This window comes from Gavialis gangeticus, unplaced genomic scaffold (assembly GCF_001723915.1).
Source record: "Gavialis gangeticus isolate Ggan-Ray unplaced genomic scaffold, GavGan_comp1, whole genome shotgun sequence".
Lineage (NCBI taxonomy): Eukaryota > Metazoa > Chordata > Crocodylia > Gavialidae > Gavialis > Gavialis gangeticus.
Window position 1 is genome coordinate 152,792,612 of NW_017729025.1, and position 13,354 is coordinate 152,805,965.

At 42.9% G+C, this 13,354-nt stretch overlaps 1 protein-coding gene across 1 annotated transcript; it reads left to right on the plus strand.

The window, feature by feature from the left end:
- The first annotated feature begins 1,075 nt into the window (after positions 1 to 1,075).
- On the plus strand, positions 1,076 to 9,932 carry POLR2L (RNA polymerase II subunit L). The gene is made up of 3 exons (XM_019519773.1): positions 1,076 to 1,148; positions 3,811 to 3,918; positions 9,486 to 9,932. Exons 2-3 carry the CDS (start codon positions 3,824 to 3,826, stop codon positions 9,592 to 9,594), a joined length of 204 nt encoding a protein of 67 aa, XP_019375318.1. The 5' UTR covers positions 1,076 to 1,148; positions 3,811 to 3,823; the 3' UTR covers positions 9,595 to 9,932.
- The last annotated feature ends 3,422 nt before the right edge of the window (positions 9,933 to 13,354 follow it).

A 13,354-nucleotide genomic window follows, 5' to 3' on the forward strand; every position in this document is an offset into this window, starting at 1 on the left:
CCTCTCCTGCAACAGCTCATCCCAGCCCTTCACCACACAGAAGCAGAGCACGGACGCTGGTGGGCAGAGGGAGCTGGGGGTACCCAGGGCTTTCCTCTCCCACTCGCAGCCTCCAGACCAGGGTCTGAGGGTCAATCCGATACTTTGTATTAGACCGACTCCGAGTTGGAAAAATTCTTCGTTAACAGCTTTCAAGCATAGATATCCTGCTTCAGCTACCTGACGAAGGGCGTTTGTGCCCAAAAGCTTGCAAAGAAGAATTTTTCCGCCTCTCAGAGCCGAGCTAATAAAAAGGTCTCGGACTGACCCACAGACCCTGGTCTGCCGATGCCCCTCGACCAGCGGTTCCCAGCCTGCGGTGCGCGCACCACCAGTGGTGCAGACCCCCTGTCAGTGGTAGGGACGCGCTCGCAGATGTATCTTCATTACTTGAGACGTCAAAAACCTGCTTAAGGTTGAGCTGAAAAATGTGCTGGTGGGACTTAAGGCTGCCGCGTTTTTTGACATCGGTGGTGCGCAGCTGGCAGGCGCTACCTTCGCCCAACACGGCTGCACCCGCCGGCACCCCCGAAACTTGCATCCTCCAGTCCGACCGGCTCCGCTGCCCCGCACTCGCGATACCCCTTTCCTCCCGCTCCCCCTTCTGTCCCCCCGAGTGCAAGCGAAGCTGAGGGGGTAACACAACTTCACCGCCTGTGAAATGGGGACGCGCCCCCCTACCCCCGCCCTGCCCGCGGGGGCTCCCGGCGCTGCAGACACCAGTTGCCGCGCGCGGAGTCCGGGGCAGCGCAGCGCAGCGCAGCAACAAGCGCGCGGGAAGCAGATACCTGGCGCTGCTGCTGCTGCTGCTGCTGCTGCCGCCGCAGCTTCCCAGCCTCCGAGCCCCGCCGCGCACGCGAAACGCGAACCCGCCCCGAGCACCGCTCTCTTGAGCCCGCCGGGACGCCGTCCGCCCGGAATGAACCATCTCGAGGCACGGGGGGAGACGGGAGACAGCGAAACATTCGTTTTCCCCGCCCTCCCCTTGCGCGGCAGCCGAGCGAACTCACCTTCCTCCCCCACTCCCCCCCGTCCCGCGGGGAAGTGGTACGGCCCACGGAAGAGCCGGGGCGGTTGGAGTGGCGCGTGGCGGCGTGAGTCCCGCCGAGGTAACGGGTCGCCTCGAGCTGCCTCCCCTGGTGGCAGGGAGGGGAGGGACGGACTGCCCCCCTGCACGCCCGGGGGCAACCGCTGCTCCCCTCCCCTCCCCTCCGTTCGCAGGGCGGGGACGGGACCAGCCAGCGCGGGCCGTTAGACGCGGGGGCGCGTGGTGGGGAGGGGGCCTCTGCACCGCCCTTCTGGGCTCGCAACTGCTGCCACGGCCTGGGCCCTCTGCCCCTGCGGACGGGGTGTGAGGCCGTGCCAGCTTTGCCCCGATCTTCAATAGGAAATGATCGCATGGGAAGCTCAAAACAATCGCGTTTGCTGAAAAACTCCCGCACGCTGCAAGCCCTTTTCTTGACTTCCCATCACACCCTGGCAACACCGGGCTGCGTACACCAGTAGCAGGCTTTCTGCTTCCCCCTTTTTTGCTGAGCGCTTAGCATGGGGCCCGTGTCGCTCATGCTGTGTCTCTGCAAATGTTATAAGCGGGCTCGTGTTCCCCCCCCCCGGCAGAGGGTGACCCTGGCACTCATGCCCTGGAGCATGCCAGGCCACTGCCCCTTCACTGCCACCGCCCCCTCTAGAGCCTGACTGCACGTCTCCCCCTCCCCACCTCATTTTGTTACATACACCCTGCTGAGCCCCAGGATCCCTGACCATCTACACAACCAGGAAGGAGGCTGTGGTGGGGGAGAACTGCAGGCAAATGTGGGGCATCTTCCGCTTGCATCTGCGGGCAGAGTTTCACTGTTCAGCATCCACAAGTGGCTCCTCTGACTTGTTTGGGGGGCAGCAGGCACAGCCCAGTGGGCTCTGCTTGGCATCCCCTTCCCACTCCCTTGTTAACCTAGAACCTCACTCCCCTTCCTGTTTTCTTTTTATTTGCCCCAAGAAAGTAGCTCGCGTGCTTGCATTGGCCTTATTAAGGGCAGCTTATAGCAATTCACGATGGGCTGAAGTCCATGCTCTTACAGCCATAGGCACCGACTCCATGGGTGCTCCAGGGTTCAAGCACACACCAAAAAGAAAAAATGCTTAACCAGAAGCAGCAGCACATTACTTCAACCTGGCTCTGGAGCATTTGTAAAGATCAGGCACTTCTGCAGGGCTTTTTGGTGCTTTTAGCTAAAGCTGATTCAATCGGCTATCACACAGGTGGGCAAGATGTGGCCTGCCAGGCTATTCTATCTGGCCCACAGGGCCCCTAAAAATTTAGAAAATTAATATTCAGTTGCGCCTGGTTGCCTGTCATGTGACCCTTGGTGGCTTGACAAAACTCAGGAAGTGGCCCTCCACCCAAAATAATTGCCCACCCCTGGGCTATCAGATTGAAGTGCCAAAAAAGCCCCGCTAAAGGGCCCAATATATACAGACGCTGCAGAGCCAGGTTGAAGTAACGAGCTGCCTCTTGGACCTGTGCTGGGCTCAGCACAGGAATGCACTGAGTTAAATTTAAGTGCTGCTTTTTTTTCTTTAACACTTGAAAGCACCCATTGGCAAAAAACAAAGTTAGTGCCTTTGCTTACTGCACATCAAATAAGCCTGTTTCACACGGGCAGAGAGTAGATGCTGAAAGGGAGTGGGAGCTGGGCATGACCAGGGTTTTGTTCCTGCTGTTCTTCTCTCACTTGCAGCCTCCAGCATTTCAGATAGAGGAAGCTCAGAGGCAGAGGCTGTATCCCTGATGCCTGTGCTCACTAGCTCCTGTTCCCCCTTTCCTCCAAGAGTTTGTCCCATCCTCTTGTGAATCTGGCTGAACTGGCAGCTACCACAGCATCTATCTGGTGGCAACAAGTTCCACACTTGAGTGAAACACCGAGTGTAAAACTAACACGAGGAAATCCTTTCTAACTTACACCCTACCAGTTTCATCTACAAGTGACCCCTTGTTCTCATCTTGCATGAGAGAGTACATCATAAATCCCTGTGTACTTTGCAAATGCTTATTGGAGATGCCAAAAGTGTTATGAAAATTCTTTTTCTGTCCTGAAGGTAGAGACAAGCCAGGGGTAAAGTGCCCTCATGTTCCTCTCGAGAAACCAAAAGCCTTTGAGCTGGATGCCTGCTGTATTGTTTCCCTAATTGGCAGCTTTCTTCCACTTAGCCCTTTGAGTGAGCAGTGCTTCTGAACTGGAACTAGGAATACTCTCTCAAACCACTAATCCTAGTCTTGACTCAGATTTTTATCTACCCCAGACCTGACAGATGGACAGACTTATTGTCCCACGTGAAGTACCTATTGATTAGCCAAATGAGTGCTTTGCCTCTGAAGTCACAGCTAATTTTCATTAATTGCCATTTAAACCTTATGTGTAAATGCCTGTGATCAGTCTTTGTTGATGCCAGTCATAACCCAGATGAACCTACCAAATTACAAGGTTGTCTGTTTTTAGCCATCAGTTTTGATGATGATGCAGTATAAAGTACTTCTGTTCTACTATAAGAGACATTGGACTTCACAGTACCAGTACTAAACACGCCCCCACCAGTTTTTTTCCCTTTTTCCTTTTGTATTTGCATTGTGGAGTAGACTGTCCCAGCTGTGTTCCCTCCTGAATTTCCCACTTCCCTTTTGTCATGCATGAATAAGGCATAGAGTTAATTTTTATAGGTTCATCAACTGCATTCCAAATTTGAATTTTCATAGTATTTTAAATGCTTTGACAGTTGCTACAGGAAAATGATTATCCCAGTCAGATGCTTCACCTGTGGCAAAATAGTCGGAAATAAATGGGAGGCATATCTTGGACTGTTGCAAGCAGAATATACAGAAGGGTAAGTTTGTGTAAAAAAAAAAGGTTTTTTTGGCTCTGATCCTGCAGTGATGTACCTCCTAGGTGTCCATCCTGTGGCACAGACAACCTGTATGGGGCAGTATAGCATAGTGGCAGATAATGCAAGGAACAGAAAGCAGAGCAATAGATCAGGCAGGGGAAGGGTATCGGAGTGTTGCTTAGGGGGAGCATGGAGTTTAAATTTGTGGCATGCCTGCAAAAGTGGTTGGCCTCTACTGATTTATAGTGCTTATGCATTGACTTTAGTAGGACTGAACACAGCAAGTAAAGCCAAGTATTTGCAGGATCAGAATGCTAGTTGGCTGTTTGACTACTTCTGTTGCATCTTTCCCAGATATGTAGTTTTCACCAGTCCCACTCCACTCTCACTTCTCTACAAAGTGAAGAAGGGCACACATAGCTGGATATTTTCCAGAGGTACCAAGACACTCCCACTTAGTGAAATCAAAAAATGTTCAGTAACTCAGTTACCATTTTGTACCTAATTTTTCCTATTATGTGATGGGAGGCTATATTGCAAACGGTCCTGTTATACCCTTCATGTTTATCAAAGCTGCAAGACATTCTGGAGATAATTGCACCAAGTCCAAGATGGATTTAAAAAAAAAAAAAAAAGATTTTTATTTAAATCAGATTTTTAATTTTTTGTTTAGAAGTTTAAAAAATAAACTTCTGTAAAGATAGTTTTACTTTCAGATATGTTATGTTAAAGCTCAAAGATATCATCATGGAATAGTATATAATTAGAATTTATAATCCCTATTTGAGACAATATATTCATGTAACCTTTTTAGAAAAAAGGGTATAAATAGGTCACAACAGGCCATGGACTGGATTGGGGGCCCAATCTTATGGGGTTCCCAGAGGCTTTTTTATAGATTAGTAAAGATTAAAGAAAACCAGTCTACCCAAATGGGACTTGGCACTGAGTCTAGAAGTTCCCATTAAGCATCTCTGTGATCTGAGCTCGTCTTTTCCAGTCTATGAAGATTTCTATAATTCTAAGAGGACGGTGAAAACTGAGTTTGCTGCATAACCCAGTATTTTAAGTTTCTCATGTTGACCTGGCTGAAATAATCTATTTAATTTTTGTTAAAAAACACATTTCACATTTATAACTAAAATTGTTAAAATTAAAAAATACATATGCTTGTTTTGTGTATGCTTGTTGAAGAAAAAATATTCAAAAAATATGTAAACTTGTTGTTTTTGGTGATGGTTGTTGTTATCCTCCTAGTACTGCGTGGCAAAAATATCCCCTAAATATCCGTGATTAATCTAGTAAATTTGAGGTAGTTCACCTTCCAGTGACTTTACAGGTATCTGCTTCAATTAGCTTTGGTAAATAAAATAACTAAATAATAATTAATTTTTCAGCTATGTCAGAAAACAGAATCTGAAAAAAAAGTCTAAATAAACCAATGCTTTAACATATATAGTGTGTGCCTTCTAAAATGAAACCTACATCTATCTCTGAGTTGTGAAGAATATGTATTAAGGTTATATCAAAACAAAAAGAATGCACTTTTTGTAGAAAACAATGATTAACTTGAGGCTTCCTGCACAGTGATTTAAATTGATTTGATTTGAATCAAATCCATCCTGACCAAATCTGTTTATAGCTACTTAGGAAAAAATCACAAGGCAAAAGCCACAACTGTAGTCTGATAGGAATCCAGTAGCTAAACCATAGGTCATCTCAATAATACTTTTGGTGATGTAACACAAGATATAGTTCTAGGCTTAAGTTGGGACCTTGAACAGATTTCACTCATTGAACTATTCATGGGACAGGGAGTAAATTCAACTTTGCCAGCTGCTTATATTGGAACTGCAACAGAAAAATTGTGTTGAGAGACAGGAGGAGACTACAGCTGGAGGCAAAATGGTCAGAAGTGATTAGTAAAGCTGGATGCCCAAGCATCTACTTTGGGACTCTTAAAAGGCATCTCAGGGTGGGCACTCAGTATTGCACATCATCTCAAATTCCTGGGTGAAAATATAGTATTATTGATCAGATGAAATGACTCATTAAGTATGTGTCCCTATGTAGCCCATAATCCTACTGCTGGTTCACATTTACAAGTCTGCTCGGTAGCTAGAAGTATCTTTTAAATTTAAGCAGGCTTCTCTAAAGTCATTCCGTGATAAGTCTCAGTTATGCCAACTGTTCCCTAATGTCTGTTTGGACACTGGTGAGAAGTGTTATATTCTGCATTGAAAGCGTCTTTATGGACAGGAAAGCACACTTCTCTATATTAAAACCTACCAGGATACATTGCATAGGTGTAGATATGAAAGATCAGAGAAAGATACTTAGGGTTTTGGCACAAGTACAATATAAACAATCTTAGTCTTGTCACTTTCACTGTTTCCCATTAAAAGGAGCACAAAGAAACATGTAAGATTTGTCCATAGGGCTTAAAGTTTAGGAGTTCTAGTTCTGACAAACTATGAAGCTCTCAGGTTGTTTTAAGAACTGAACCCTGCTTCCCTTGCTTAGCCCATAGGAATTCTTAGCCCAACCGTTTGGCTTCTTCAATGTTTATTGCTACAATTGTAGGAAAGACTGTTTTCCTGCAATTCAGATCATTTCATTTTGAAAGTATATAAACATATAGTGAAACCCATACAATATTCTTTGTAAATCCTGTTGCTTTCTTGGGGTTTGGGCTTGCAGAAACATCGTTAATGAATTTTGTTAGTTTAGCCAGTTTAAACTTTACAGGGCCCCTGGAAAGACCATTATAGTTTCAATTTTTTTTAAAGTAATGCTGGTTTATTACCTGTTTATCATCATAAACATTTGCAGTGGCACTCTGCTTATTGTCATTCAGCTTCTAGACAGCATCCTGAATTATAGTTCTTCAATTTCATAGCTCTTTCATTTGTCATTTTGGCAGAGGCAGAGACCTGTATGTGATGTTTTGACAGGATAGTTTTCTGCTCAGTACTGTGATCTTAATTTTACCCTTGCACTGATATAAATCAGAGCAACCCTATTGAAGTTAATTGACTTGCACCAGGTGTCTACACTCTTTCAGGGGTGGCAGGCAAAATTAGCACCACTCACCCTAAAGGTAGGCTGCTCCAAAGGCATAACTATTAAAGGTTTGTGGGCTGAGCCAGCAACCCCTTTTCCACTGAATTCACCTGCTACTACCCCAGCCCTGCTGTGCCAAGGGCTGCTGCCTTAACCCCCCCACCCCCACAGCTGTCCCTTACCCTTGCTGCTGATTCATGCAGTGGGCCATAGGTTGCTGACCCCAACTTAACACCATCTTAAGATCAAAAGCAGGGCAAATTGACACAGAATCTTGAGTTAAGTGAAGCCTTAATGCCATATTTGGATGATAAAAGGTATCCTGAACTAGTACAGAACCCTGGTGCACAGCAATTTCCATGCGGTTTCACTGCATAGCCTTTATGAGCCCTCAGCTGCAAGGAGGGTTTCTGTGAACTCACCTCCAGTGCGCCACCAGCAGTGACACCACATAAAATTCCAACTTACTCGCTGCCTTCTTACAATTTTTTGGCCAGATAGTGATTTTAACTGCATCTGACACATTTATTGGAAAAATAGAACAATCAGATCAGTTTCCGGAAGTTGATAGTGGCAAAAACGGCTTTATGTTACTTAAAAATTACTCCTTCCTCTCTCAAAAGGTGTTGCAAGTTTAGGGAAAGAGAGGGAAACAACTGAGGCCTTAGTATTTCTGAATACCGTTTCCACCGAGCTTACAGTGTTCAGATTTGCAAGTTTAGCTAAATTTTTGTATCCTGCAGCTCTGACTATAGAAGGACAGTTTGACTCAGGAGGTCAGAACTCTCCAAAAATAGATGTTGCTTCTCAGACTTCAGGCATACCATTTGTGTGAAAATTGCTTTTGTTTTGTAAAAGTAGTAAGACACAGTGATGTATTAATAGAACCTATAGGAGCCATCCTGTGTTGCTAGACATAGGACTGGCTACCCAACTTAACAGAATTTTTGCAGTTTTAGAGTCATTCAGGTTCTGCAGCATCCAGCCAAGATAACTGAAACTTGGTAAAATGTCAATACAGACTTTCTAGTCTTCCTTCTGTTCATAAAATGTGAATGATTAGAAGCACTCTCAAATCAAGTTACCCTCTGCTTGCTGTTCAGTATCACATTGTTTGAAGTTTATTTTGGAATATAATGCTGAATTGTTACAGCACTAAATAATGCAAGGCTAACAGTCTGTCACATTTAATAGGATCAGTCCATATTTAGTGCTACTAAAGTAGTTCTGGAAAGGGGTTGGGCTACAGTTAAGATCTGGGTTGGTGCTATGAAGTTCAGATACTGTGGCTAATATTGTAAAGTGTGTAGGAGAATTTATGGTAGCATAAAGGCTTCAGTTCATGAGCTACAACTAAATTTAAACTAAAACTTCTCATCCCACTGAGGAAGGTGGTATGGGAGAAAGTAAGACAGGTTACTTTTATGAATGTCTTTCTAGATCCTTTTGCTTGTGGTTATGTTCAACTCATGGATGCGGTCTTTAGAATTAAGGGTTCATATATGCCAGAACTAGCATTTGGAGGAAGAATAGCTCATGCTTGAGATTTCATCTGTTTCCACATTATTTTTGGTCACACATCTTTGTAAATTAATATCTTGCATAGACTTTAATTAGATTTGCCCTCTAGCATCTGTGAGGTAGGCAGTCTTATCCACTGTTATATAGATATAAAAGTGGAACCAGGAAGTATGGGGAGAGCTGGGAAACTAATCCAGAATCAGCCCAAGTTAATGCTGTAAACAAGACTTCTTTCCTTCACCATAATCTTAAACTGTTCAGTATCTGATACCGAAAGCTTCCAACAGTAATATGGATGTTATTCGAGTATTAACGTCAAAACACTGTCCCTTTTATCAAGGCTTGATTTCCTTTAAAGAGGATAGGTTTGTGCATAGATTTACCTCTGTACAAATTGCAGTGTTGAGCAAAGGAACCTGGTTTCAATAACAACATAGGTGGTCCTTACAATTGCAGCATTGGCATATCCTAAATTTTATTTGCAACCATAAGAGAATGCTCATTTGTCAAGGGTTACCCAAGTCCATTAATCACTGGGGTTCAGCATTTCATATTTATTGTTCATAGACTGTAGAGAAACTTTCAGAGTTATGCATTTCTGAATATTTACATTTGTATAAATTATTACTGTTGTGTCCCCATAGGAATGAAACAAACTTACCCCGTACAAGTTATGTAGAGAGTATCCACGTCATTTTGATTCCACAGTTCCACAAAGAGCATTGTGCCCTGCTGCTGAATTAAGCTCAGAGAAGCGTGTTTTAGTTATGCATCCTGGTCAACAGCAACTAGGGAAAAGAAAACTACAATTTGAATTGAACCCTGTAGATATAGCTAAACTGGAACTTTTAAAATCAACAGCCCAGTTTCTCTAAAGTTTCTCTTCATGTTACTTTCAAGTTCAGAAGTTATCAGTGCATTATATATGGCTGTTTTAAAAATGTTATTACTGTATAAATAGTTGGTGTTTTGTTTGCTTTCAGGGATGCCCTTGATGCCCTGGGCTTAAAGAGATACTGCTGCCGCAGAATGCTGCTGGCCCATGTGGATCTAATTGAGAAGCTCTTGAATTATGCCCCTCTGGAAAAGTGAGCAGCAAGTAGTAGTTGGACCCAAAATGGACCAGAGCTTCACCAGCAAGCCTGAGATGGGACTATTGGGGGTTAAAGATATACAAGCCACCTGTACACCAGCCAGGGAGGGATTTCACTTTCTGGCCACAGTTCTGCCCCAGTCACTAACCTCTTCCAAGGAAACCAGTGAAAGATGAAATCCCATTAGTCAAGAACTGGAGTTTAATTAAAGTCTGAATGGCAGTTGTTTACAGTAATCCCAGAGGGTCAAGCAGGCAGCTTCTAGAAGTTGTTTTCTGTACTTTTAATACTTTTCCTGGCAATAAGCTTCTGAATAAATTTTGTTATAAAAAATAATCAGCCCGCATTAACTTATTCCAGGACTTTAGGAGGAGGGAGAGGGGGATGATATCTACATAATCCTATTTCAGTTGAGAAACAGGGCTACGTTCACACTAAGTTACTTGTATTTCTTTCTTCCCATTGCTTCAGAAAAAAAGAGTTATGCATCAATATTAGTTTGGGGAGACTCTAAACTTATGGACTTGATCCTTCAGTATGCTGAGCACTCTGTGCCTCTCTAGCAAGGCAAGCACAAGTAACTGAAATCAGTGGGATTATTATTAGCATGCTTAGTACTGCTAACATACCTAAATGTTCTGCTAGGTCAGGGCCAGAATGCATAGCAACTTTTAGGATGGAAAGACTGAGCAGTAGTCAGGACTTCCTACGACAAGACCAGAGGATTCTTCAGTCCATGACTAGCCGATAATATCAAAAGGAACTTGGATTGATTCCTAGAACCAAAGAACTCTTCATACTGTATTCTTCCCAGCATCTGGTACCTGTATGCACTACTGACTAGAAACCTAACAGTTCTTTGCGCACCAACCATGCCCTAGAACTAAGCATTAGAGGGTCAGCAGGTCCTACCTTGAATGCAACTTAATTCTGTATGTAAATATAGGTCCAAAAGAAATATAATACCACACAGCTCCCCTCCCTCCCCCCACCCAAAGCCCAGCAAGCTCCTAGAAAACAAACTGGGAATGAGGAGAATCCTTCAATTTAAAGCCCCTTTTTCCCTTGGCAAAATTCACTTGGCACTTGCATTTCAGCTATTGGTGTAAGGCACAGTTTGAGAGATTCTTCTCCCACATTCAAAACTGCAAAGAATGAGTTAAATAAAATCTTGTTTTCAGATTTGGGTTGTTTGATAAGTAAGGCTGTTACTGGGCCCAAGTTCCTCTCTACATTTTTGCTGATATCCCTTTAAAATTCTTTAAAAGATACAGAAAAGATGCTAAGCCTCTAGTTAGAACCATCAGTCACACAGATCTATATATGTTAAGCATCCTTTTCACTTTATTACCCAGACACAGTAGATAAACTGCTGAATATGGGAAAGCTTATTTAAAACTGCTCTGTTGTATTTTAAACTACATGCTTTTCCTAATACAAAGAGCATTAAGTGATTAATTCTATCATTTGTTTCACAGTTGGTTGAATAGCTTAAGTTCTGCATGCCTGCCATGTTATCTGGGCAAATGCATGAAAAACATTTATTTGGGGTATGGTTTTAAAGGAATACTGTCAAGAACAAAGTACCTTGTCAAAGGTGTATGAATCACTAAAGTTTTACTTCGGGTTTCTAACTCCTATTATGAAGTGGGCCATTTTAAATACTTCTTACCCACATACACGCCCATCTTGGAATAACTTAGATTTGTTTTGAAAGGAAATATTTTTAAAAACACTCGGTTGTTTAGAGGTTGCCTGGTAAAAGCTGATACAGCTTCTGTAACTAACAATGGAAAAAGTGATTTTTTTCTTATGGCTATAGAACTATTTCAAAAGGCTGGAAGGAAGAAGGGTTGGCGAGTTACCAGACGAGCTTCTCTAGCTCTACCATGGTACTAGATCTTTTAAATGTTCTGCCTCAAGACTCCAAAGATGAGTATCATCCTGTCAGATGGTTATTCTGTAGGAAACACTGGTAGAAATGGTAAGTCACATGATCAGACATCAAAAAGAACATGCCATATCAGTTAGTTGATCCATATCAGTCTTCTGGCCTCTCTGTAGTATTTAGATACAAATACCTTGAGATTAGATGATAAAGAGTACCCTTGAGATGATGACCTTACTTGATGCACTAAAATAGGCTTGCACTTTCTTTAGGACTCATGCTCAAGTAATGGGAAGGTACAGAAAAGGGGGACACAAATAGATTATGAGGGAAGAGAGAGCGGGTAGGTATTTAAGCACACAATTAGCATGTTAACTCCATCTCAGGCCTGTACTTTAGAATTAAAGGTTGAGGAAGGATATAATTGTGCCAGCCAGCTAGAAGTCTGGATTCTCATAGCATGGGGCTAATCCCATAATCTGATCTCATGGAGTATTTAAGAAATATGGCTAAATCCATAAGTGGAAAAAAGAGAGATTTCCAGTTTTTAGGCTGCAGATAGTTTTTTGTTACTGCTCTTAATACACAATCTAAGAAGGTCCTATAATAGGTTTTCAACCACTCAGAGAGTGGAGTTAGCATATATTCTATTTCGTTAGTAGCCTTTTCCTCTGAAGGAAAGCTTTTGTGAGGAAAAGTTAAGGCCTGCATTGTACCCAGACAAAGAGGTACAGTAAAAACTAGACACCTGAGGACAGAAAGACAACATAAGGCAGCAGCAGATTGTAAGACTATGCCATAGGATAGTCGGAGATGGAGCTTCAGCTAGCAGAAATTGGCTTACCTCCACAAACTATAAGGAAGCTATGTCAATGTACAGCAAGAGACAAGACTAAAACCCCAAGACTAAAAAGAAAATTAAGTATGTAGAGTCCAAAACCTGTGGAAAAGCACAAAACTAGGCACACGTGGTCTGACACAGAATGTCAGCTAGCCCTCAGATTCACTAATACAACTGTTCTGGCAAGAAGGAAAAAAAAAAAATTCTGGATGTTTTGTATATGCAGTAGGTTTCTAAACCAGCTTTGGTTCATTTTGTTAAAGCAACAGAATCAATGTTATGCATTTGAAGGCATGCGTCTTATTTCTAAAAATATAGAAAACAGGCCATTTTAAAAAGCCAAGCAGAACACACCCCTATGCCTTCTGTACTGCTATATAAGATAATCTCAGTGTAAGCCATATGGACAAAGTAATACTTCAGTTTAGAAAGCACAGATTTTAATAAGTCCAGTGCTGTCTCCTATTTTAAGAAAGGTGCTTCTTAGAGAAGCTTTCTTCCAATACAGTTTTAAATCCACTGCTGGGTGCAGGATAGAAATTTCTGCTTCTGGGCTGATAGATGTCACTCCTTGGATTTCATGAGGTTGCATTCATACAACAGTGAAGCATTTGGCTCTGGTCAGATAACTGATTGCAAAGCATTGCAGATGTGTGCAAAAGCTATGATCATTGATGGCGTTCCACACAGGCAGATCCTCAATGTAGTGCTCTTTGTAGAATCAGCCTTCGCAGACAGCTTTGTGTTTGTGTTTACAAGACCTTCAATATCCTGCACACCATCATTATTGTATATAGTATTTATATTGGGCTGTTGCATACTGTCATTACCCAGAGGCAAAATAAAGTGTTGAGCACTTGGGGGTCTTGTAGAAAGTATTCCGAGCCGAAAGGAATCGTGTCACTTTGTCATAAGGAGCTTCCACTTACTTTAATTGCAGTCATGCATCATACAATCGGTTTGTCTCTCTCCCAGGAGTCTGACAATACAAAACAAGCATCAAGCAACATTTTTTTTTTTTTTTTTTTT

Excerpts from the sequence above, each read along its gene's own strand:
- POLR2L (XM_019519773.1), top strand. The coding sequence starts at position 3,824 with ATGATTATCCCAGTCAGATGCTTCACCTGTGGCAAAATAGTCGGAAAT. Across the intron at positions 3,919-9,485 it reads CAAGCAGAATATACAGAAGG|GGATGCCCTTGATGCCCTGG; the intron begins GTAAGTTTGTGT and ends GTTTGCTTTCAG.